We start from the raw sequence: 26972 nt of genomic DNA, 5'->3' as shown, positions 1-26972 counted from the left end.
TTATTATTATTATTTAGGTGTGAAATTGCCTATTCCGAGTTTGTATTTAATTGATTGCTAGTTTCATAATTTATTTAGCTTTAAATAATTTTAAAACTTTGTAACAACTTATATATTTTATTTCTTATTTGTCAATGAGCGTTCGAAGAGGTTGGAAGAAATGCGTTACTGAGTATACTCAGACTATAGTCTATTGCGATAAACCTATAAATATAGTATACAAAATAATTTTATATTTATAAAACATTCTAAGTCTGCGTCACTGAATAGCGGTTTAATAAAACTGTCGTGTTATAGTTTATGACTATTTCATAACTAGCGAATAATTCAATGTCTGGTAAGTCGAGAGCAATTTCACTTAGAATTGCACGAGTTTTTACAATATTGGTGGCTGTAATATATTGTTTTGTTATGGTGATTGTTTCTGTAATACTGCTTGGTAGACAACTTGGCGAATATTTAAAAAAAAACAAGTTTGCACGTCTATGGGTCTTGTAACTAAATCAGAGACTCAAATCAATTCAGTTTCATAACTGTAGGTGTTAACAGTTGGTAGTTACTCTAATAATAATAATAATTAACAATTTACTAACAAGGTAGTTATTCTAATAATAATAATAATTAACATTTACATACTTCCTAAGTTATATTTTATCTTCATTATTTTTGAGAGGGGCTTTAATGTAACTTCAGATGTTTAAGGTAGCTCATAAGTTATTAAAAATGTTTAGAGGAGTTGTTCGGATTAGTACTGAGTTTGATCATACGACGTCGAGGCGGAATACGAAACTCTATTCGTATTACCTCGACGTCCGTCGTTCTACAACTGAGCGTTATTTAAGCCAATTGTTGCCGTGCACTTTGTGGAACCACATACCCACTAAAGAATTTCCGTACCAATTCTACTTACTTCAAGAAAAGAGCGTACCAATTCCTAAAAAGCAAAGCACCCGCGAGCCCTCCGGCATTGCAAGTAACTATACCTATTACTTTAAAAACTCCCTGCCAGTTTGCCCGCTGTAATGGTTTTCACCATGCCTCCTGCTGATAGAGGACAAATCTTTGTTTTTAATAATTTTTTTTATTCTTTATTACTCAATATGTCATATGGAACATGGTGTAGTGGTTGCAGCTCCTTACAAGCATTGTGTAAAAAAAACTTGGCGATTAAAAAGAGTGGCGGAGAGTTTATTGCCAGTTCTTCTCTTCCGTTCTACGCCCTTGATTTGAGAACTGGCAGTAAATGTAAAATTAAATTCATTTAATATTTCTTTTTTTGACGTTCCTACATTGTACCTACATGAATAAATAAATTTTGAATTTTATAGAAATAAATAAAAAACAGTAACCAATGCTTTTGCTGGTAACAATTTGGCAGTTAACTTAAAATTCCAATGAAATGCATATACAATTCTTTGCATATAAAATGTAAAAAGGCGCATAAAATATTCAACTGACCACGCGCTTTAAAAGGATCATTATGAGTGAAAACAAGTGCTAAATGGCTCGCTATCTAAAAGGAATAAGGTAGCTAAAGCCTGCATTTCAAACATTTAAAACTCTAAGATCCCAACCTTTTTATTCAGACCACGTTCACTGAAGATATTACTAATGGTCTGCTATTTGAGCTGCGAATGCACTGTTTACATTTGCTTCGGAAGCCTCATTTAGTACTCCATTTTTATGAACAAATTTTTACGATTTCGTACCTCCCTATAATAATAAAGATATTGTTGGTATTTTCAACTACAGGTTCTGACTATAAGTACGAGTATATAAACCGTTCGGTCGTTAAAAAGCTTGTTTCAATCCATTCAACAAATAAACTCTCATTGATTTATCTAATAAATATGATTGGTAAATAGCAACTCTACGGATATAATACGGTGTAGGAGGTGGATGCTTAGGATTCAGTAAAGCTATTTAGCTAAGAACAGACATCCAAGAAGAAAAAGAAGAAGAAGTACTATCTACCAGATACTGCCGATCAGAGACAAAATTTGTTTTTCGATACTGTGTTCTCACGTTCGCCTAGATGTGACCACATTGTGACTAGCAGAGTTTAAGTAAAGAATTGCCGAAGATAGGGAAGAATGAGAAAAGTTGTGCCGCACTCTTTATTTCTGAAATGAAGAGCACGACTAAAGAAGAAGAAAAAGGTAATCATTTAACTATATCCGTGTTTTATATCAGCCTTTAAATCCTGCGCCTGATTTCGAGAATTTAGGAAGTTAGTTCACAGAGTACACACATGCACAAATAAACGATTTCAGTTTCGATTGATAAAATTAGTTTGGTAAAGGCGGACTAAATTTTTTTTATCGCAAATATAGAGTTCTATTTATAGTTTGAAGTTGCCTTATCCAATTGGACTTGGAGTAGACATATTTCATTTATTTTAAATGCATTTTAGCAAGCAGATAATATTTTTATTTCTCCCAGAGTCGTAGACTGTTTTATACGATTTATGTGTTCTTTATATACTTACTTCATAAATAGTTCAGTTAAGCTTTTGAAATATTTAGGATGCTGAATGAAATACGTAAAAGTTTTTATTATGCTTTTAATTAATTATCAAAATATTAATAGCGGAAAGGTCAATAGGTGAAAATTGAATGGGATAATTAAATTTGTCACTCAGTTAGCGAATTACGTAGACAGGCTGACACTAACTAAAGATCAGTTACTATTTGCTGGTTGAATTACAATGTATTCTGTTACAAATCTATTACCAGAATATAATAACAATAATTTATACCTATACAATTGTAACGTAAGCTAGAATATAAATATATAGTATTGAAAAATAATTAACTTAAGTATAGTTGAATGTATATTCCCTCGACAACCTTGTCTGTTTGCCTTTTGTTGGCAAAGGCCTCTTCCAAATGCTACCATAAATTTCTGACTTGGGCAGTTCGGATCCATATGCCACCTGCCACGGCTCTTATTTTATCAACCCACCTTAGGAATGGGCTACCCCTTTCCTCTTCATGTGACCTGAGTACCAATTATTGACTTGCTCCATTTTGACTGTCCTCTGATGGTATGCCCAGCCCTCTCCCATTTTCGTTTTTTAATCATAATAGTTACATATTGTGTTTTTGTGTGATTTTTATTGTTGATTTATTCCATCAGTTTTTTTTATACCAGAACTTATTATATAGACTCCGATGTTTACAGACTTCCGCTTATTTTATGTAAGCTCTCTTGATATTGAAAAAACAAAAGCTTTTGCAATAAATGTGTCTTGAATTTTATTTCAATATATTAAGATAAGCCATAATAAGATGCGTACCGCTCACTGAAGTATTTCCGAACCAATTTGACTGTCCAAGATGTACCAAATTTTAAAAGGCCGACAACACTCTCGCTAGCCTCTTAGACCTGTTATATAAAAAAAGTAATTTTCCAATAACTGTATCAACATCACCAACAAGTCCTCATATTCTGAAGACTATCTCAGATGTTGCCAGATTAAAGGATATAGTAAGAATTATTAAATAATAATAATCGTTGCATTATGTCTCATATCATTCATACTCATAATTAAGATTAAGGAAGAAAAATTATACCGTAGGTACTTGAATATCGGTGAACGAGTCACTCAAGAAGTATTATTTATTAAACACTAAGTCCACCATTCAATGACTTGTGGTTTCAAACATTCTATATTATCCCTACAGCCATTTCAATATTATTGTAGTCTTAAGGGAATGAAGTTCCTGATTGTCAACAGAGTTGTCACTCCATGATTCATCTTGCGATAACTGACTGTTGTAAACTGAATTCCCTTAGCGGTAAACTCTGAACATCTTAGTACTTTGAAAACATAAAAGATAAAATGTGTTTTACGCAGGATATTTTTATCTTAATCACTTCATTTAATTCCAAATTCAAATTTCTTTATTTAAAACCAAGTTACATTGTTTTAGTAAGTAAGCCTTTTATAATTATTTAATTAAATCTATATATATATATAAATGAATCCCTATTTCCCATGGTCACGGCATCACGCATAAACGGCTGGACCGATTTTGCTAATTATTTTCCTTGTGTTTGTTACTGTCAGGAAAAGGTTCTTATGAAAGGACAAATTAAGAAAATTACAGAGAGAATTAGAAAGTTTTATGAATACTTAAATACCATATATAAATATTCTGCTTTGCTATTTCTATGCCATATATAATAATGCTGACTTTACGAATTCTACTGTACGTGTATATGTCACGGAACGGTTAACGGCCGGACCGATTTAAATGAATTTTTTGTAAGCGTTTGGGTGGCATGGCTTAGATTCAAATCAAGCCGGCAGATGGCACCATAAAAAATAAATTGACATTTGCATGCCCATTTATATATGGCTGATTGTGCGGGTTTTATAATTTATTTATCTAATTGTAAAACTATCTTAGCAAATAAACGATTTCATTTCAAAAAATAATCTGCCATTTAAAAGAAAAGAGACAAAATATAAGAGTTATAAAAGAAAACAACTTTGTGTATATATTCTTCTTTGTAGGTGCTTTAAAAATATTCCGGCTAGATTTTATAAATATCACACGTCAGAGACATCGATGAAATAAAAACGTCTGCATAAACCTGAGAAGGCTGCGAGCGTGTTGGCACCAAGCCAGCTCCGTGTATACAGTTGCATTTGAAGACCAGACGTTTTTAATACTAGCCTGGTTGCGACAATTGATTGAGTACCTAACACATTGTGCTATGTTATTGCATTTATAATATACTTCTGCTGTTGCGTAGTACTAGTCCCAGTAGTGAATATTGTTTGAGATACTACTGTAACAATATTATAAATAAATTAAAAATAAAAATCATTTATTTCAGACTTAGAGACTTAGAGATTATTAATTGAATAAGTCTCTAATATATTGTAAGTATATTAATACTATGTTAGCAACATTATTTAAGTATGACAATGCATGTATATGAACCCAGTGTCTCAAAACAGCATATTTGGGCTATAACCATCAGGATATTGTTGGTACTCGCACGAACCCCACGCATCAGTGAGGCTGTACATTTGCGGATGATTGATGAAAAGTCATCCAGGTGTGCATCCGCAAATATACACGATGCGCTACAGTACTGCGAGAGCCCCAACAATATCCTGAAAGTATTATTCTTGCCTATAGGAAAAGTTATCAATGAGACCAAGAGTTCAAAGGGGCAGGCTCTGAATATGTATAGTAGAGACACTCATACTGCCAGAAGGTTCGCTTGGCTGTCATTGCCAGCTAGCATCTTTCAACAGATCAGACAGATCCTCAATCAAATTGTTGCGGTGTATTATATTATGAGGTATCGCGGTAATGCGCGGATAACTAAAAAAATGGGGTGATCAATGATCATTGCCTCAATATTACCCAATCTGGGAAAAACGTAGTGACTAATATACGTTTTTTTATAGACAACAAACTTCACTAAATTGCGATTTCTGTCTATTAAATTAAATCTATGTATCTAAATTTGAAAAAAACTAACCCTCTCCATAATAGCATCATTTAAAATAATCAAACACACAACTACATGCAATACTCGTCGAGCGAGTTTGCCGAAGCCGCGTACAAATTTGAAGATGTGAGGAAGAAGGTATTAAAGGGTGTGCAATTATTTAATCAATTACCGGGCAAAATTTGCAATATTCGCGCGTTTAACGAATTCAAAAAGGCATTATAGATCATGTCAGAGTGAACATAGCAGACTAAAATTAGGACGGCTAAATCTCGCTCGTATTTAAAGTTTCTGATGTAAAACAAATGTTTTTGTAATGAAATAAAGTTCTTTAAACCAACAATAAATTGTCCAAAGCTTTAAAAATGTTTGATTTCACATGCCTGTTGGCTTTAAGTAAATATATTGGTTAATTTTGATCCTTCCTTCGCATATTGGCGATAAAGAAGAGTGGAGAAAGAGTTTATTGTCAGTACTACCTACCTAATATGTTTTTCTCCAGTACCTATTTAATATGTTTTTCTTTCAGACGTTCATAAGTGTACATTATGTAACTTAAACGAAGAAATGATTCCATTTCATTCGATATTGTTTTATAACACTCCTCAATAGAGCAAAAGTGACGACGCGAGTATAAAAGTTTTGGAATTGCTAAACTGTCTACATGGTTGCTGCTACGGAACGGTCAGCGATGTATTATTCAGGGCAACTGCAAACAACTCAACTAGCCCTTCTACGTATTTTATATTGAGTTTAGACTAGTTGAGCAATTCGTTCAATGAAATATTTATGAGGCTAGACTTAAAGAGAAATGAAATACTATCTAATAAAGGCTTTGGTTTCGATATTTGAATTTCGAAGGACTTCACATGTTTGTTTTACCATTGTATGTATTGTCACCGCCAAAGTAAAATAGGTTGGAGATATTTAAATTTAGAACTTTTAGACGTGACAGCTTTCAAAAAGAATTTCAAGATTTTTTCGAATAAAGTTACATATCATCACTACATAGTATAAAACAAAGTCGCTTTCTCTGTCCCTATGTCCCCTTGTATGCTTAAATATTTGAAACTACGCAACGGATGCATAATAACATCCATTAAATAGTGGAGAAGTACTGTTATTTTTGAGGTTTCTAATATGATGTCGTAAATAATTAATTTTTTTCCGCTTACATTGAAAACGCAGGCTGAACCCTACGAGTTTTATCAAAATAATGTACTAAGTATTGTACACATTGAAAAGGTCTACAGAAAAGTCCGTGATGGTAGATATCTCTTATAGATAACCCACAATAACTTTTTTTGTCATTTACTTTTTACGACAAATAATGGCTAATTTTCGAAGCGATTTTAACCAATACATCATTAATCCTTAACCTTGAATACATTGTTGATTTAATATAGATCTATATAGCCTATTACAGCTTATTTAGCAGCGATCGAACGCGTATATTATCGGAGCTTTCCAGCGACGAAAATAACAATACTTAATAAAAACCTGCTTTTCATCAGCATTGCACCCGTGCGAAGCTGGGGCGGGTCACTAGTTATAGTTATATACTCCTAAGGCTCTCTGCATCTTCTACCGCATTTACCATGGACAGTGTTCGGATGTGTTGTTCGTAGCTGCTGTGTTTTATCATCGGACATCAAGGAAGAATTCTACTTTCCGTAACAATTCAACACCCGTCGTTCCATTACTTAGCGTGTCTTGAGGCATTCTTTCCGCGCACCACCACTATGTGGAACCAGTTGCTCATTGAAGTGTTTCCGAATGAGCGTACCAATTCTTAAATGGCCGACAACGCACTTGCTAGCCTTCTGAAAAAGTAATTGTCCAAGGGCAGCGGTATTACATAGCATCAGATGAGCCTTCATACATTAAAAAACACACTTTTTCGCACCACATGAGGAATACATTACTGGAAAAAATTAGGTACATTCAGGTATCAGTAATAAAACAAAACATTCATTTAATGAAAAGCTATATTCTATTATAAGTAAATGGTAGGTTACAAAAAAGTATCACCTAAACAATACATGCCTTAAATAGATTGATTTGAATATAAGTGAAAATCTTATTCTAACACAGCCAAATATCTAAATTATAATTATTTTGGCATCACTTCAGACGTCTTATGCATCAAACTGTAAAACTTCTAATTTTTTGTGAAGTAGGTTAAAGGGGAAAAAAGGAGTTTAGAATATTGTCTTTGTTTTAAGCGAACTAATATAAGCACAACACATGTAAATTACAACAACAGATTTAAACACATTTTGCCACAGACCACGATTGGCGAAAGCAATCAAAATCTACGTAAGTTATGTAAAAATTTCACGTTGATATCCATTAAATTTTATTTTTAAATTAGGATTTCAGACGTTATAAATGTCCATTAATTTCTTATAAGCGATTCTCGCGTCTCTCTCGACACAACAAATTTACATTTTAACTTTTAAGATCTATAGCGTACTTATCAGTTACCCAATTTCTCCAAACAAGAATGGTTTTCAACAACGAGCAACCTTCGAATGCATAACTAAAACTTTTCATAGATTTTCCGTTTAAAATGAAACAAGTAATAGATAAAATTTAAATATTTTGTAAAAGCATATGCATTACGATGTATAGGTTGGAATTTTTACAGTTGTTCAAGGAGAAATACATGCAAAAGATTGCTTATTAACTAAACATACACATAAATCAAATGTAAGAAAATAATTATTACATTCTTTTCAACACGCAAAGACAATGTTTTATCGTTATAATTAGTTGTATCTTGCAACTGTAAACTGCACAATATATAATGGAACTCCCCCTCAATCGTTTTCACTATTTGTTATAGATCTATTGTCACCCTATTGTAGTAATCCACTTAGGTAAAGATTCATTTGTAGTTCCTATTACTGTGATTAATTACGCCTTAGTTTTATTAATGGTACCAAAATCTTTGTGTGGATTAATACAACAATCACGTTTCGTATTCTAATTAATTACAATCGACATTATAAATTTACGCGATTGATTAAATATTTAATTAAGAATTTCAACAGGTCATCATCTCACTGTTGATTCCAGCTAAACTATGAAATCTAATCTAAATTGAAGTCTTAGTTTTATGTTATAAAACTCACAGCCTCTTTGGCTAAGATGAATACATTATTACGATATATTACATAAGTAGATGGGATTAAATTATAAACAATGATACATGTTTCAAATTAAAACGTGTTTGACCTTACTTAAAATTAGGAGGCATCATTTTGTAATTTGCGGAAACATTGAATAAAAAAATGGTTGATCATCAAATCATTAATTGAATTGAAATTACCTCCCATCATGTATACGATCTTAGTAACATTGACCTTAGTACTTTTACGTGCTTAATACTTCCGTTTTTAAGAATCACCACTCTCAACTGGTAGAAATTGCTGTTGTGCGACGGATGACAACACCATGTCAATCGGTTTGGTGTCGTCGTAAAGTGATGGAGCCTCACAGAGAATAGCGAAGGTGCCAACAATTGACGCTATGGTGAAAATCCAGAGAAACAGCCGGTCGAGTACCATCGCCACAAATCCCCAGTCTTGATCTTCCTGTAGAACAACATTATTAAATTGCTTGACGTACAACAATTAGTCAATGCGAAAGGTGACATTTTTCCTGTTAAATTTCGGGTCAAACCACAACCACAAATTTAAATAGTCAAATGAAGTGTAAATTCTGTTTTTATTTATTTATATGTTTACCTTTTTAAGCTAAAATAGGTAAAAAAAATTACTTACCGCGTTAAATTCGTCCTGTCGTTGCATGTGATGTTGTATAAACATAACGTTGTGGATTGCCTTCTCCAATTCAAATGGGTACTTCTTCCGTGGCGTGATGTCACTCAGTGAATCATCTAGACCAGACATAACCGACGGAAGACCGTTGTAGCCAGCACCGAGGCTCCCAAGAGCTCCAACCAGACCACTGAATCTATAAGTTATATTCTTTAGTCACTAATAAATATGTATAAGTTCTAAAACGTGTGTGTAGACGTTTTAGAACTTATACATTGGCGTAATAAGATAAAAATCTTTTAAACAATTTACCTTTCTCCTATTCTATTCGAAACCATGCAAGAGGGCAGGGTCAGACATATATCTGCATCTTTTTTTTATTGAAAACAGGAGAGACTTTTAAAGTATCGTAGTAGCACGGTAATAGTTTTGAACCCTGGCTGCTTAACTCTCTCTAGTATGGAAATGAAAACATTCTGAGGTATTGAAGCAAAAGAGAAAGATCCGGCACTTCAAAGACACAAAAAGAGAACGTCGTGTTTTAGGCACAGGTGGCTGATAGGTACATTATTGGAAGATATTGCATATTTGAAGAAAAAAAATGTTAATTGAAAAAAACATACAGGATTGAGAAACCAAGAGTTGGAGGTTTTTGAACAACATGGGTTTTTTTAATCACATATACCAATAATAACCGTCTTACCTATTAGTAGCAGTTGTAGAATGAAGACCATTACAGCCTCCTGGCAAATGATGACGTAAAGAATCAGGGCTGGAAGAATTCGAATGTGTCCTTTCAACTGCCGCAAGCGCATCCTTGAATTTGTTCTTCTTCTTACTACGCCCAATAATCTTCTGCGCCGCTAGATCTCTTAGCAAATCCTTCGGTACCCGCATGAGTAGTAATTTAGGTAACATCGTTATGAAAAATGTTCTAACCCATGGCGCCATTTCATGTGTACTCGGCTTTCGGTAGTGGACATTCAATATTATTATAGTTATCACGACTGAAAGACCTACCAGCAACATTGTAAATAGAAGATACTTTCCCAAGAGCGGTAAAGCCAGGGAAGTAGAAGGTATGATCTCTGATATCAGTAAGAAGAACATAGTCTGAGAGAGAAGGATGGATATACTTAATGCAATCTTTTCTCCCGAATCCGCTGGTAGGTAAAAGACAAGGACAGATAGATATGAAATGCCCACGCATGGTACGATGAGGTTTACAGTGTAGAATAAAGTTTTCCTTCTGAGAGTTATGTTGAAGAAAATATCTGAAAAGAAATTGTTTAATTTTTTTTTTACTTTAAGTACTTGTGAAGTTTTATTTATTATAATAACGTCTCCGTTTGGAGTATACTGTTGTTATAATTATAGGTACGTTATAACAAAATATCCTGATAAAATGATCTTAAAATCAGCCTAGTTATATATATATAACTTTTGTTTGTTTCTTTTTACTATATTAAGGTATTTTGTGAAACGAGTGATTACGTTATACCTTAAAACGATCTAACGAAGTTATTATGACCGATAAAGATATATACAACTTCTCGGCCTTGGCCAGTGGAGCCTTCAGACAGTTCAATGATCCTTCATGTTGAAAAGTGTTAGCAAATTTGCTTATATAGTACGGCAGAAGTTAATTATGTTCAAAAACAAAATTTTAAACTAATTTATACGCAGTATTTACAAATTTATTAATATACATAGTGATAATAAAATAAATATTAATAAAAAGAAAATTAAAACAAATTTAAAATTGTTTGGTTTCTGTGGCAATGTATCTGTAACGCTGGAAGCATTTTCTCGCTTTATTGCGATACTTATTCGATGATTGTGAAAAACACCAACTCTCGGGTCACCGGTACTATCTATCTATCTATCTAGTTATGTTTAAACTTTAATAAACGATAATGTTACTTAAAATGTAAGTAATTCATTCACTTTGTTATCACGGACATTAATTTTTGTTTAAAAATAAGGTATAAATAGAAAATTAAATTAAACACACATTTATAAAATCTGCGTCATATAAAAGCTTTTCAGACTCCATAATCACGCATTTTGTACCCCTTCATTTCGCAAACGATTCTCTGGAGACACCCAACTTTTTTCGTTAAATTAAGGGCGGAATTCTATATATGCTTGATGAGATTTTTTAAATAGACGATCACTACTATTATAAATTAGTTGCTTTATAACAAGCTCAGACATATTTAAAGTCACATGTGCAAATGACGATCCTATCGATGATCTAAATTGTTCTATTTGAAATCATTTGTTTTACACAATTTGAAGTTCGAAGATCTGATAGACTTTAAGTTACGCGTCTAATTTTCGTCTAGAATCCGAAACTCCGGTATGGTAATCAATAGATTTGTTAATGTAAAAAAACATTAGGAGAAAACCGGCATGCCTTGGCTATAAACAATTAGGCATAAAACAACCCAAATCCAACTGGCCCCGTGAAAGGCCCTCACAAATATCTTTCGACTTGTTCCTACCACTATCAAAATAATGGATTTCCATTCACATATAAACAAAAGACCGTATAGAATTCCAAAAGGTAAAATATGTTTTTCTTTAAGGTGAACTGACATTAATCAGTCTGCTATCAGTATTCACGCGGTGCGCAAGCTAAGTGCTCTTTGTGGGTATTAGCAAAACAAGGGTAACCTGCAAGCTATGGTTATTTAGGGTAGATAAGAGTCCTCGACGCAATTTACACCCAAGATTAGCCGTTGCTCGCATTTCTCATGATCGTGATATGTCTTTAAAGGATTCTAAACTTAAAATTCGTGATTCTTCGGTAAATATTTAATCTAAAATATATGAAACGAAGTCCTGTTACATCACCACAAAATCGGCTGGACCGATGTTAGTTATCTCTGTTTTTGGTGGATTCTTCTCCGCTCCGAATAGCAGAATACGTTAAAATTGTTAATTCATCGAAAATCAATAAATAAATACATTAATTTTATCCCTAAACATACATATTAAAGTAAGAATAATATATTGTCACGCGAATGGTCGAAATACTTATGTATTTTTAAATATATAGCCTGGAAGAGATCGCTTGTTAGCGATAAGGCCGCCTGTTGCATCCCTTGTAATTTATATATATTGTGTTATTTGTGTTTCTTTCTAGCAACGAAGTGTCAATAAAGAAATAAATACATAGTTAACTAGATATAATAGTATATTTAATAAATATGGTATTGATGTCAGGTGTTACTCATAGTCATTTATTAAGGTTAACGAATACTTAAACTTAAGTAAAGTAAAAGAAATCTTCCTAAAAATCCGAAATAGATTAAATTTCCTTCTTAAATCAGTTGCGTCCTGCGATACATAATTATTTATTAAGAGAAAGTGCTCGTAAAGACACACCTGGATATGGTTCCTGGCAGCAAGGATAGTATCGTTCGTGCCTCTCAGCTGGTACTCCAAGGATATCCCATTCAACAGATGGATAATACTCACGTAAATCGATACCAACTTCTACCATATCACCTTTCTTTTGGTTTATGTGCTTCAAGTCGATCTGAAAAAGATAATCATGTTAAATCGGACTCAAGAATCAAATGTTCGTAATAATCATTATTACAAATTAATCGTGGCATAGTTAATTAATAGATTAATAGCCTAGTGGCAGCGTGGGACTCACATCCATGACGCCGACGGTTCGATCCCCGGCTTTTCAGCAATAGACTTTTTAATTTCCTTAGACCCAAAAAGTCGACGGCGTGTGTCAAACACAGGAGGCTGATTACCTACTTGCCAAGATTGACACACGATAATGAAACAGATACAGAAATCTGAAGCCCAGCCCTAAAAAAGTAGCACCACTAATTATTTATAGAAGCTTACTTGATTCACTATGATGAATTCATAGTGTCAAAAATTGGCTATATTTGGATTTTTTTTCTATCGAGCGAAGTTATTTGAACGTGTAACGATCTTAACGATAACTTTTAAAATGATTACATAAACTACACAACTCCACTTTATATTTTTTCCACTTGCTACTTTAAGAAACGATGCCAAATGGAAAGAAACAATGTAATTTTTTGGAGTTTGGCGACCGGATAGGTCGTTAAACGAACTGAAACTGATGAAAATAATACTCGTAAAGCGCCTTTTGGTTGTTTAAGCTGCAAGAACTCACTTGATCGCCATCGTAACTCCATGATCCAAACTTCAAAAAGCAGGTCTGCTGATCGAAGGGGAAGTAGCGAACGTCGATCTCACAGGAAGATTTAAAAATGGCGGGTGGTGTCCAAAGGACCTTGCCGGTGTGATGAAGTACGGCCTTCGTCATTGTTGTCACCACGTACTCTCCATCAGCGCTAATAAAAAAATACACTTAAGAATTTATATACGATCAACCATTATCAAGATGTATAAAAAATATTTAATGTTACAGTTAAAGTTATAACTATTTGTATAACAATAATATTGATTTATAAAGTATTTATCTTTTACTAATCTTAATAATAATGATTATAAACTATTAACAGTGAACTAAAATAAGTTTGTTCACCTCGCTGTATTGCTATATCTGTTAGATGTGTGCTTGAACTCCAAGCCAAGTTCTACTCCCAAAGAATCAAAAGTTGCAAGGAGGACTCTAGCAAAACTTAACCTACTATTATTTATTACGTCTAAAGGTAATGGAAACACTACATATTAAAGGCTTAAAATATCTTAAATGTTAATAAGCTTACACACAAACTTACTTCTACTTATTAACATAGACACATTCTCCATAAGAGATCCATTATCTCATAAATCAGCCTCATTTAATGTTATTATCCTAACGATAATTTGACGATATTAGGCTGTAACAAAATATAACGTCATAACGAACGTAAAGTTAATTGATTATATCGACAAGAAATGTTGGGAAATGATACATCATGTTGTGTCAGAACAGACCAGGCGGCTATTAATCATAACGTAGAATGGAATGGAAGACGCATGTGCGACCAATCTTACGCTCTGTGTGCTCGGAGTGTCGGGTGTAAGTAGGAGCGGATATAATCAAACAAACAATAATTGTTTGTATTGGGAGATGTGACAAAAACATCGTCCTACGTTAGTGCTTAGTGGGAACTAAGCACTTGCAAATAGTTATTTGTGATATTTGAAAATGGACCTTTCTTGAGGGGATGTACGGAATCCAAACTGATAAATATCATCAGTTCTATGTTACTTTAAACCACAGTTAGTACTAGTACAGTTAGGGCCGGTTTCACAATGTCCGGATAAGTTCCAAATAAGCTATTTATTACTTTTTGGTAGGATAAACAGTTTTTTTGCGTTTCACGACTGTCAGATAGCACTAATTGTCATAAAACGCGAAGTATCTTATTCGGAACTTTTATATTTCGAATAATTTTTGTGTTGCATGGCTATTTGGTACTTTATCCATACATTGTGCAACAGGCGCTTAGTCTAGTAATTAGGTTTCATAATATACATCGTTTTTAGATCATATATAAAGTAACAAGTCAAGTTTGTATTCTAAGAAATGGTATTAATAATTTTGTTATTGTTAGATGGTTAGTAATAGGTCTACCAATAAAGCATAATTTTTATCTTTCACAAATCGTTAATTAACACACCAGAATTGATCATTTAAAAATCATCCCAAACTTATGATACCTAATTGTATATTTGGTCAATGTTTATTAAATTAATAGTATTTAATATGTAAAAAAAATTCTAATATAATAAGTAACCTTAAAATGTAATAACATATTTTAATAAATATTTACATATATTTATTTTACTTTTAAACGCTTTCGCTCTATGCTATTACTTAGAATCGATTGTCTGCGTCCATACGTCGCCCTTTACGTGCGAGTTGCTTTCTGACGAGTATGAAGGGATTGTCACGGAAGACGATCACTATGATGTATAGTTAAACGATAAAACGGTTTATGAATCAACAACCTATTCTATATTAATATTACGTATTAGCAGTAAATATTGGAAAAGAGTTACGAAATATTTTCATAATGCCTGTTTAAGGTTCATACAACTATGATGGTTTTTTGTAGGGGTTATACATGTATATTCTTCCAGCAGATGAGGGTTATTCGAGCAAATTATAATTTTATATGTAGATAAATTCAAGGAAATTATTATACTTACCTTTCCCCTTGCAACATATTTATGAAAATATCATGTATGTTTACAAAAATAGTGATAAGTTTACTAGAATATTACATAGGAATTATGTTAATATTCGGAACAAACGCAAGCTGCAATTTCCGCGTACTAGACTATATAAAGTTAGTCATGCTTTTTTGGGAAAAGATACTGAGACTAGTGCTAGACAGGCTACAACTAATTAATTTGCGATATTTGTTTTAGAATAAGTAATGTTTGCAATAGTCATTTTGTATCATGATTTGACGTTTTAAAAAAGTACCGAGAGTTTTTACGACGGCTTTTTTTCTCGGCCTACGACTATGTCCTAGAATAAGTGACACCTGTATCTTATATTCCATAATAAAAATATTTATTTTTATATAAGTGCAATAAAAAGTTACTATTCGCACAAAATATGAAGATTTGACAGAGTAAATATAAAGGGATATATATTCATACACCGACATATTTCTCTTTGCGCAATTGTAAGCTTTCTCTTAGAAGTCAGCCATACTCAAAGTCATAGCTTCATCTACAATCCGAGAATACAGCTTTGATATTATACTCTGGAACGTAACGAAATTATTCCGATCGTTAAGTATACGTATATACAATGTCACGACTTTATCACTTTCTTAATTTATTAGTAAATTAGGTTAGACCTAAGTTAATTCTTAGACTAGATCGCAATGATCTATGATATCACAGTGAAAAAATGTGTAAGTAAATAAACACGGCAAAGTTATTTGATACCTACAATATGTCCCATTAACTCTTGTTAAATGTTAATTAAGGTACTATTTTAGTCTAAACAATAAAATATATAAAAATTTCCATATACTTTAAAAGCTTTTTACTTTATGTCGTACTAACAAAATGCAAGTTGGCTACGGAAATGAGTTCGGATCCCCGGGGAATATAAGGAAAAGATTTATATCTTAAAGAATTCTTATCCTAAATATTTACATGGATAGGGAATGTAACCCATCGCTCGGAGCATGACCCAAATCAACTGGGCAGTGATTGAAAGTTTAAGCATCGATTTATTTAGAGTGAATTTTTGTTAAATATTTGCGATCGCTATTTTATCAGTAAGGAATTTATAGAACACTTAATATTTAGTTATTTGTTTATAATAATAATGATGAAAGCCTAATTTAAGCTGCTTTACATTTATTAAACCTCATTCTATCCTAGATTCTCTGCCATGAATTTGCTGTTTTCTTAATCTAGTCCACCTTCTAAATTGTCTTTTCGTCTTTTGCGTTTATTGTACCTTGGGCACCAGTTTAATACTTTGTTGCTCTACTTTTCTCTTTGTCTTCTCATGTGCCCGGCCTATCACATAGTTTTTCTATTTTTATAGTAGCATCTGCTACCATAGTTATTCTTCTTAATGATGTCTTCTGTATTCTGTCTACTCTTCCATATCATACACCGTTCCATCGGACTTGTAGTTTTGTATGCTGCGCTTTATTGAATTTTGAGTTTTTATGTCATACTACTGTTTAATATATATGTCGTAGTAAAGTAGTTCAATCAGAGAATTAATTGAATCTCTAGACAGTTAATTAAATCTCTATTCTAATCGATATTCAATCAAGTCGCTAAAGTTCCGTCAGAGAAGAGGGTGAACGAAACGTTCAACAAACGACTTTCCTAAACGTTTCAACAAGTAGTAGTAACCTAACCTAACCATTTACAAAAAACACAAAACATGGAATTTCTAAGTTCTCAGTTCTTCACAATCGTACGGTAATTATTCAATTAACTCTCTTAACTACTTTATTGCGACATATACGTTTTTGTATCGAAAATAATAATCTAATTACCTTTTCAAAAAAAAAAGCATTTCACTCAGTTTTTCATAGCAATTTATTTAATACTAAAGGGAAAAATCATAGAGTAAAATTTAAAGTGCCGATACGTCTCTGGAACGTATCCGTATCCGACAAGATGAAATAGTAGTTCGACACGCCTGTTTCTAAATTATGGCTGTACGCGAAAGGCTATTTCACCACGCCATTGGCATAACGGTCATTTTCTTTCTTTATACAAAATTTATTCAATAAGTTACATTGTTTTAGCAAGTATTGGAGGCTATGAACTACGTCTAGGGAGACTTACAGCAGAGTACTCCTCTTATCCAACGATTAAATGAAAGTGTAACTTAATAATCGTTATTAAAATATTATATGAGACATTCTCTAGCATGTTACATTAAGGATCGAATTCAATTAATTTAATTATTGTTTAACAGTCGACAGATTTCTGTCGGTTATTTTTGTGACGGTTTCTAATACAGTTAACCCGATGTGATACCGCCGCCCATGGTCACTCTCATTTCAAGAGACCCGCGAATGCGTTGCCGGCCTTTTTATAATTGAATTAATTATATATTTGTTTTAATTAAACAGGAAACTTTTACTACGCAGTTAGCTGATAAATATTATAAAATAACACTATACCATTTATATATTTACTAAAATTTAACTATTACTCTATATAAACTGTCATCTGTAGTCTGTCTGCAATGCGTACGTTTGTGACGTCACGGCGCTGACATCACACCATTTAGAATTTATGAATGGAGTACAAACACGAACCGGGCAAAAATAGCTTGAATAGTAGTATTTTTAGTTGCATGTGAAGGCTAGATGTAAGATATATTAAGAACTTCTCATAGTCTAGTCTATATTGTTGTCTATGTGACAACATATATAAGCATGTAGATTATAACATGGTTGACACAGCTAATGATGTTTTATGATATACAGATTATTATAGTACTTTATTACTATTATAATTAGTAAGTATTTATTTAACCTTCAAACAAATATACAAAACACTTTTTTATAATTATTAACCATCTGCAAAAATATAATACAAAAACATTAAGTATTTAATAACTATTTTAACTGACTTTTAAAAAGCTCATTTGTTTGACATTTTACATGTTTTTTTTAATCCGATGTTTTTAGAAGCGGAACCTTTAAAAGATAAATAATTGTAAATTTCTTTTATAAATATATAGTGCCTGAGAACTTCGCACGAATAATAATAATAATAATAATCAATGAATGTTGTTTCACTATTTTGCTAAGCTTAATTTATCATATTATGAAAGCAATACTATATTATTTTTATTATTATTAATAAATTAATATTATTAACAAAAAATAAATATTAAGATCACTCCTCTCACCGCATTGGAGTTAACGTTACAATGAAAAACGATACAGCCGTTCTTGAGTTAAGTGTTCGAACAAACACGACGTTATATATAAAGAAAAGCAAATAGTGACGCTATGACAATTGGTTGGCATCAGATTTCTGTATCTGGTACATAGATAGAAATGTGCATTGGCAATAGCCGGGGTTCGAAGCTACTTAGAAAGAGTTATACGAGTCTCGGCTGAAACTGCTCATTGTACTTTTAATCAACTAGGTATCATCATAATATATAAATGACAAAACATGAACACTTAGAACGTCAAAAAAAGATATATACATTAATGCTTTTAATTGTACATTTACTGCCAGTTCTCAAATCAAGGGCGTAGAATGGAAGAGAAGAACTGGCAATAAACTCTCCGTCACTCTTTTTAATCGTCAAGTTTTTTTGTTTTATACTCAAATATATACATGTTACATAAAAACAACTTAATGCTGAACACGCAACTATAGGATTATAAAGAGATCGTAAGTATTACTAAAATTTAGTTTAATCTACAATACTGTAGCTTTAACAGTTATTACAAGATTAGAGTACAATGCAATTTTGGTGGCTAATATTATGAATGTTCTATTTCAGAGTTCGCCGGTGTAGTTATAAACCAATTAGTGAGTTGTAGCTCCAGGGTTATAGAGATTATATCGTTTATAAAATATTAGACTTTATTATAGCTAAATCAAAGCAATGTCAGCGTGCGATTTTTAGGACTGAAATCGTTAGTTTAATTGATTTATAAGCGCAAATACATGGCAAAGTGGTGAGTAGCAAAAATGATCGTAAAAGCTAATGAAAAAGTTCGTTGGTCGACGGACATTAAGAAAATACTACGTTTAGGGCATGTTTCACAATGTTTGGTAAAGTACAAAATGATACCAAAAAGCTATGCAAAACATAAATTATTTGAAGGTTAAATATCCAAATAAGATACTTCGCGTTTCATGACCAATAGCGCTATCTGACAGTCGTGAAACCCAAAAATACTATTTATCCTACCAATAAGTAAATATTTATAACTTATTAAGCTTATAATATAATATATAAGATATGATAGGATAAGTTCTAAATAAGCTTAATATTTATAAATTATTAAGCTTATTTAGAACTTATCCGGACATTGTGAAACAGACCCTTAGTATATTATACAATTGTATTAGCATTCTCAATTCCAATATTACAGATCAACCATATTAAATCCTGAGCCGTATATTTGATACTTACTTATTATACAGCACGATATCCGGCAGCCAAATGTGTTCGGACGGCACATAAAGCTCCTTCACACCGCCGTATTCCAGTGGGTCCCATTTGAATTTGTGATCTTCCCATTCCTAAAACATTTGCACCCTCATTAAACCCTGTATGCGATATATTTACTCATAGTACAAACGTGCAAAATATTTCGGATAAATGCTAAAAGGATTGTTAGTTTTTTTTATTCCTATTACTAACAATAAAAAATATGACATGGATATCAATGGATATTAATCAAATTTGCAGACCGTGTGCAGTTTGATCTAACTCAAAAGATAGGATAGCTTACATCTCAATTTATATAATTTTAATGCAAATATTTTTTTTATTATTTGATACAATTCTAACAGATGGCGCTGTGTTAAAAGTACCAACGTTTCACAGACACAGACAGCTACCTTTAATGCTTGGCTGAGTCTGCTAGTAATAATATATAGATTATATTAACAAAATCTAGTAAATTTTTTTTGATAAAAATGAAAGATTACGAGAAGTAACTAACTGTTTTATTTATGCTACATACTTTTATCATACAAAATACCTGACATGGTATATACTCGGAAGCATTAAAACTTATTTCGCAAGTTATTTGAACTTGGTCGGCAAAGAAGTTCATTTAATTGCCTTAAATCAATGAAATAGAAAATGTAGATGTCCTGTCCCTTTATAAGAACTTGAGAATTGAAATATATACAAAAACTTCTTATTTAAATAATATATACTCACATGTTCCAACCATACGTTTGTTGTGAGAATTTGATCCTTCAGATTCTGTGAAAGAAATGAACTGTCAATATAATTGTATAGTTTTTAATATTATTTAATTTGTTTTGCAATGTGTGCAAAAGATTGGCTGCCGCAGGACCGGGGCGCCAGAAAAACGAAACGTGAGAAGAACACAAAATCAATGGGCTTACGACATATTGGAAACATTAACTGACGTAGACTAACAATGTAACAACAAAATAAACACGCATTTGATATTTAATTTCTTAGAAAGAAGAAAGTCTTTCTAGAAATAAAGAATAAAAAAGTGTTTATTCATTTTAAGTAGATACATTTTTATTCCTAGGTGTAAGATTTGGAAACCCTTTTAAGTAAAAAATACCTGTGTCAGGGTTCCTAGCTCTTCCATAAACAAACTTAATTCTTAATTCCATTATCCTTTTTTTTCAACCGTTATCAACACGCCTGAGTGCATGAGTGTGTGGGTGCAAATGTGTGAGTGAGTGAGTGAATGAATAAAGAGTGTAATTACATATTATTGCAGTGGGTTATTATCGTATTTAATATATACACTACATTTAAGTACACCGTTATTACAAATATTTTCCATGTCTCTAATCTTAATTACTTTTTTTATAAAAATATATAGGATATAAAATTTTAAGACCTACCGGGGATTTTAATCTGAGAACACTTGATCATAACATAAGTTACGTGAATCATTTAATTAAAATATAAGTATATTATGACGAAATCATACAAATCAATAACGTTGAGGTAAAAATTCATTGATATCCAACAATCCTAGGGAAACTACGATAAAATTTAACAACAGAAAAAGTAGGTTACTTAACTCGGTCGCAGTTATGACTTTTTGGTTCCCTATTTTATCGATCTCGACTTGGGTTTGTGCCAAAAATACCCCGGGCCATCAAAATTAATATAAACATATATATACTTTGGCTTAATGTAATCATGTTATGGGACGGGCATCCCTTGAACAAAAATGTTTCATGTTATGCGTATAAATAAATGCCTACACGTTATAAAATATCGTGAGTCGTATGAGTATTCGTATTATTGTTATATATCCCATACCCCATTAATCAATAATAACCATAATAAAATTGTTTTGTTATTTATTTTTTTATTTATTGAGAAAGATTTACAGCTTATTACTAACTTACTAAATATAATATTCTATTTACGCCATTAATAAATTTTTAGGTCAAGTACTAATAATATTAACCGGATAGGTTACAATAAATGATTTTAATCAACTATATAAATATAAATCAAAGAAATTAATAAAATAAGTAACAATTGGTTAAGTAACACTTAACAGTTTCGTATAACGTATACACTTATAAAAACTTACGATTTTGAACCTGAAATTATGTAGGATTATTTTCTGTTCTTTAACTAACTCTAGCAGTTACAGTTATATGAAAAATACTGACAAATTTAACACGTTGTTTTATCTCACCTCACTAGAAAAAAAACATATGTCGCAGAACTGTTTAGGTTCTCAGTGATAATTTCACTCGAAAACTTAAACAAACTCAATTAATCTTTAGCCAATAGAATACTACATTATTCCACAACAAAGACTATTTATTCGATATATGATTAAATGAAGGCCCAACGAGGCGAAGACAGTTTGAAAATACCAAACGCAAAGTTGCAACCAAGATGTTCTCTAATTTTATTTGTATATTCTCATTTAATAAAGCGGATATCCATATCAAAAAGCTTTGACGTGAAATAACCCTTTCTACGTCCATACATGTCCAGAGTGACAGTGATACATTTTGACTACAATATTAATGGTTGCTACAATCCAGTAACAACCACACTTTGATGACTCAGCGCTTGCATCTTTCATTTATCGTAAACATCTGGATGAAGGAATTATTTTTCTTATGAATTGTCTTGTTTGTATTAGGATGTATATTATAAAAAGTGCGTTCGTACAAAATACACAGGCCAGAAATGAAACTTCTTTGTAAATTAATTATTACTGAGGTAAAAGCACCCATAGATGATCATGTACCAGTATATGACCACTCAATGTATTTGTATTTCTAAATTCACCCTGTTTACATACTGCATACGTGCTAATGACATTATAAATAAATATAAAATCTGCGTTATTTCGCAAGACGTTATACGACAGAATTGCCATCTAAGTTCTAATATGTAAGTACTATACGAATATATCAACCTATTGCGTGTATTTTTCTCGATCTTCCTTACTCTCTCTCGTAATCTTTCTCACTCTAGCTCTCTCCCGCCTCTCGCTCCATGGCACTGTGAGTGATGCGACGTTTGCTGTATCATACTCTCTCTCTCTATTTTTCTCACTTGCTTGCACCCTACTCTCGCTCCATGGATATTTGCTTCATGGTTCGTTCGCCCTTTCTCACTCACTCTCAATCGCTCTCTCCCTTTTCTTCGACAAAAACGCTGCACATCTTCATGACGTTAATATTATAATTACTGCGTTTAATACATTTTAAAGTTTAACCTTTTACGCTACTCGCTTACGTAGTTTTATTATAATAATTTTAAGTAACTTAAAAATTGTTTGTTCATATAAAGTAACATTCTTATGAAGTTACGTTTTTTATTAATCATTTTAATCAGATACACGAAACAAAGACGTTCTATAGACTACAAATATATGGAAAGGAGGGGAAGAAGGAGAAGTGTAGAGAGCGAATGGAGAAAGAAAAGAAATAAATTTGGAAAAAGCTGGGAAAAGGCCTTTGGCCATTAAAGGTTCCGATAAATAGTACTGAAGGAAATTAGGATAACGTATAGCAAGACAAAAAAAATTACCAAATTCAAATTTAAATTGTTTTAACAATTGTAAATGTAAAAATAGGTGTTTTATTGTTATTTTAAAACGCAATCGCTTCCATAAGTTAAAATTAACATCAAAGTTTAATCCGGTAATATATGGAGCATTTGATAATTCAACATACATATAATACAGATAACAAGTGGTACTTACCTATATTTTTAAATAAGCTATCTGAAGTTTTTGTTTTAGTCTAAATAATATTTTTAATTGTTATTGCAATGTAAACGATACGATGGAGTTGTATCGACGACGATTGTTATTAACTGATCACTATCTTTGATTTGGTTTTTAAATGTTCGTAATATGGTACGTAAGATGATACGTAAGATGGTCGTAAATAGATACTCTGTATCTATTTACGACCATCTTATTTTAGACGAAGGAGGATGTACCTACGTAAAATCTAATGAGAGAATCCCCGATCTTCTGAGATACCTACTCAAACAAAGTCCCGCCATAAATTCGATAACAATGTATAAAATTTTCGTAAAAGCTGCAAAAAGCCCGAACTGTCTGTAGAACTCCGGTTGTCAAAACAAACATTTCTCGAGCGAGTCCAATCAGTAAAGTGCCATCGACGAACTTGACTTAAGCTTCGTAACATAATTGTTTCGGTTTTAATGTATTTGAATAACATTAGCCTAACTAAGCGCTGTTTAACAACCAGATAAGAGTCTTTGACACGAGTGTAGAACTTTTAGGAGATCTAATTAATTTTTTAATAATTTTCGAGGCATGTTTTTGTAACACAAAGTAGGGAATAAAATCCAAGATTATTCGAAGTCTTCGCGACTTTAACAGAATAAACACTACTTACCCAGAGCATACATATTTGGTAGTTTGCTGATCAATTTAAAATCAATTTCAGTGCCTATCTGAGACGTAATCCGCTGTTTGACTAGACTAGTAAAATCTAAAATTTAAAATGTAATATTTTTATGTTTACCATAATTGTCATGTATTTCAGTATATAATATAATATATAAAAAATATGTTCATGTATAAAATATTTCTTGTAACATATACGATCGATAAATGATGTGGTACAGTTAATTAAATAAATAAGAGAAAATAGATACTAACGATTTTTACGTACTTTCGTCTGTGGCCATAACTTAGATATTTGGTTATTAACACTACGTTGTAGAAATATAATACAATTGACATTATTAAATGAAAATGACGCAACTGGCCCATTGTAGATTTCATTTGGTACTATAGTGAATTTATTTGTTTTTTTCTGAATAACATAGTCGTTCATTTAGAGATGTTGGTTGGGAATCCCTAAACTATCAATTTAAAATAGTTTTGGACTCTTTTAACAACGACTCATAAAATCCATTATTTAAGAATGCGTATTAAGGATAAAATACACTACTATTTAACTCTTAAAGATTTAAATCCAATGTAACGGTTCAACGTCACAATTTAGTGATACGGGTGGAATGTTAAGTGTTGCGCAAAGAATGTTAACGAAGAGCCCTCACAGAGTGTAGCCGGTTCATTTCAGTGGCTCCGCGTCATACATATTAAACACTGTACATTTCACTGTACCATGCTCTCTGTTTCAACAAGACGATATATTTACTAAATAGTTTGACGAACAATAAAACGAATAGTCATTAAAGATGCCTATCTGGGATAATAGTTTTTTGAAATTTGTATTTGTAACACGTAATAAATCTTGTTTTTCTTTTGGTAGTAATCTAAGAATAGACTTATGCATTTCTAAGTAAGGTTTTCAACCTCTATAAAATATTTACTTAATATTTGATTGAGCTTTTTAATTATTTGAGGTATTAAGGCGATAAACACAACTTAAATAATTCCAACGTAGAATGGAAAATCATACGGTTCGGGAACACGTCAGCAGCTTTTTAAATTTTGGAGAACAAATTGTAAAATTATTCATTTGTAGATATCACAGGTCATGCTATCTCTTTAATATACTCCAATAATTTCGGGATTGTCTACATGATATGTAAATACCATAATTTTTATAATCGAATTTAAGGATATAAATTCGATTAATTTATTTTTTGCTTACTCCCATTTCTTAATAGTGATAGTAATAATTTGTATGGTAACGCAACGTTCCGGTTTAGCTATTTAGTTATTTAAATTAAGATCAGGCAGTACCAATTTCATTCATAAGGATTACAATATTTTGACTTTATTTCATTAGAAAAATTCAGAAAAGAAACTTACCAAATCTATCAGTTGTGACAATCGTAAGCCAAGTTTCACGAGTACAGTGTTATTATTTTTGTCCACCGGCCGAATTAGTCTATTATAATTACTCAGCAAGTCATCATACAGCCTCTTCGCGTCAGGATTTGCAAAACAAACATCCAGCGCAAAGAAAAATATAAGGAAAACTAACTTCATTTTCAATATCACTGGATCACCATAATTTTAAAATATAAAACGACAATAATTCTAATAGAATATATACTATTTATTCGCGTATTTCCCGTAAGAAAATTATTATTTTTCTCAAAATTGACAGCTCCGCCCTACGAGCGTGCGCGACAACAGCGCCCCTACTGGTTAGTTTTGGCATCAATAAATTGTTATTTGCGCAAACTCCGTCACACAGAGGAGAGTAGGCACAAGAGTAATATTATTATTACCACGTGAATTTTCATGCAGTAGAACTCAATGACTATTGTATTCTTCATAGGATAATATGTAGAAACCGGAGTTTATAAACAAACTAAGCCTAAACTAAATAATAGTTTTATGAATATATGAATAAATATAGATTATTTGCAAGAATTTCAAAAATATTATCATGAAATTTATATTATATTTAGTTGACGCTTTAAACTGATACAAAAATTGAGTACACCGTCATGGTAAATATTTCCTGTAATTCCCATGTTAAATATGTTGTTTGTGTAATAAAATTAATTATTAATTATGTTTATTCTCTCGATCGATGTGTACGCACGCGCGTTGGTTTTCCATTCTAAACAAAGTGCGTGAAGGATTTCTTTTAACAGCCAATAGATGGCGTTTGTTATGGCTATGAAAGTCCTAAAATGCCGAACCAATTTTAATTATTAATGGAATACTAGGAAATATTTGTTTGCTGTTTTTATATTGGATTATCGATAATATAAACATTTTCCCCAATTCTATAACACACAGCTTAATTATTTGAGGGCCACATGAGCGTTTAGCATTTTGTAGCGCGGAACATACATTATACCGATTATGAGATTAGGAAACAATATATACGTTTGCTAGTAGGATATTACTGCACAAATTCTGTAGACATATATAAGAAAACGTTTTGAACTACATGTTAAAGGGAGACTATTTTTGACAATATTGTGTACCGTATCTGTGAAAAGATTTTTTTATCTACTTCATTTAATGTACAATATATAAACAAAACATTAATAATTTTGTTTCGATAGTATTGTTAACCAAACTTGGTAATATTAAATCCATTATAATATATATA

The 26972-nt window shown here is 32.0% G+C and overlaps 1 protein-coding gene across 1 annotated transcript; it reads right to left on the bottom strand.

Moving 5' to 3' along the window:
• Positions 1–7445: 7445 nt before the first annotated feature.
• LOC111003609 (acetylcholine receptor subunit alpha-like 2) lies at positions 7446–25969 on the bottom strand. Its single transcript, XM_022274215.2, has 8 exons — positions 25709–25969; positions 20635–20679; positions 19876–19985; positions 13432–13612; positions 12654–12807; positions 9964–10534; positions 9264–9456; positions 7446–9074 (listed from the first exon to the last, which is right to left on the bottom strand). Exons 1-8 carry the CDS (start codon positions 25886–25888, stop codon positions 8877–8879), a joined length of 1632 nt encoding a protein of 543 aa, XP_022129907.2. The 5' UTR covers positions 25889–25969; the 3' UTR covers positions 7446–8876.
• Positions 25970–26972: the final 1003 nt, after the last annotated feature.

The sequence above is a fragment of the Pieris rapae genome, chromosome 5, assembly GCF_905147795.1.
Source record: "Pieris rapae chromosome 5, ilPieRapa1.1, whole genome shotgun sequence".
NCBI classification, from domain to species: domain Eukaryota; kingdom Metazoa; phylum Arthropoda; class Insecta; order Lepidoptera; family Pieridae; genus Pieris; species Pieris rapae.
Note: the sequence above shows the minus strand (reverse complement) of the source record. Positions and strands in the feature narration are given on the sequence as shown.

Bases quoted from the DNA above. Each gene is read 5' to 3' on its own strand.
- LOC111003609 (XM_022274215.2), bottom strand. From the start codon at position 25,888: ATGAAGTTAGTTTTCCTTATATTTTTCTTTGCGCTGGATGTTTGTTTT. The intron at 20,680-25,708 runs GTAAGTTTCTTT...TTTCTTTCACAG, and splicing joins TGTCACAACTGATAGATTTG to AATCTGAAGGATCAAATTCT. The intron at 9,457-9,963 runs GTAAGACGGTTA...TATAACTTATAG, and splicing joins TCTACAACTGCTACTAATAG to ATTCAGTGGTCTGGTTGGAG.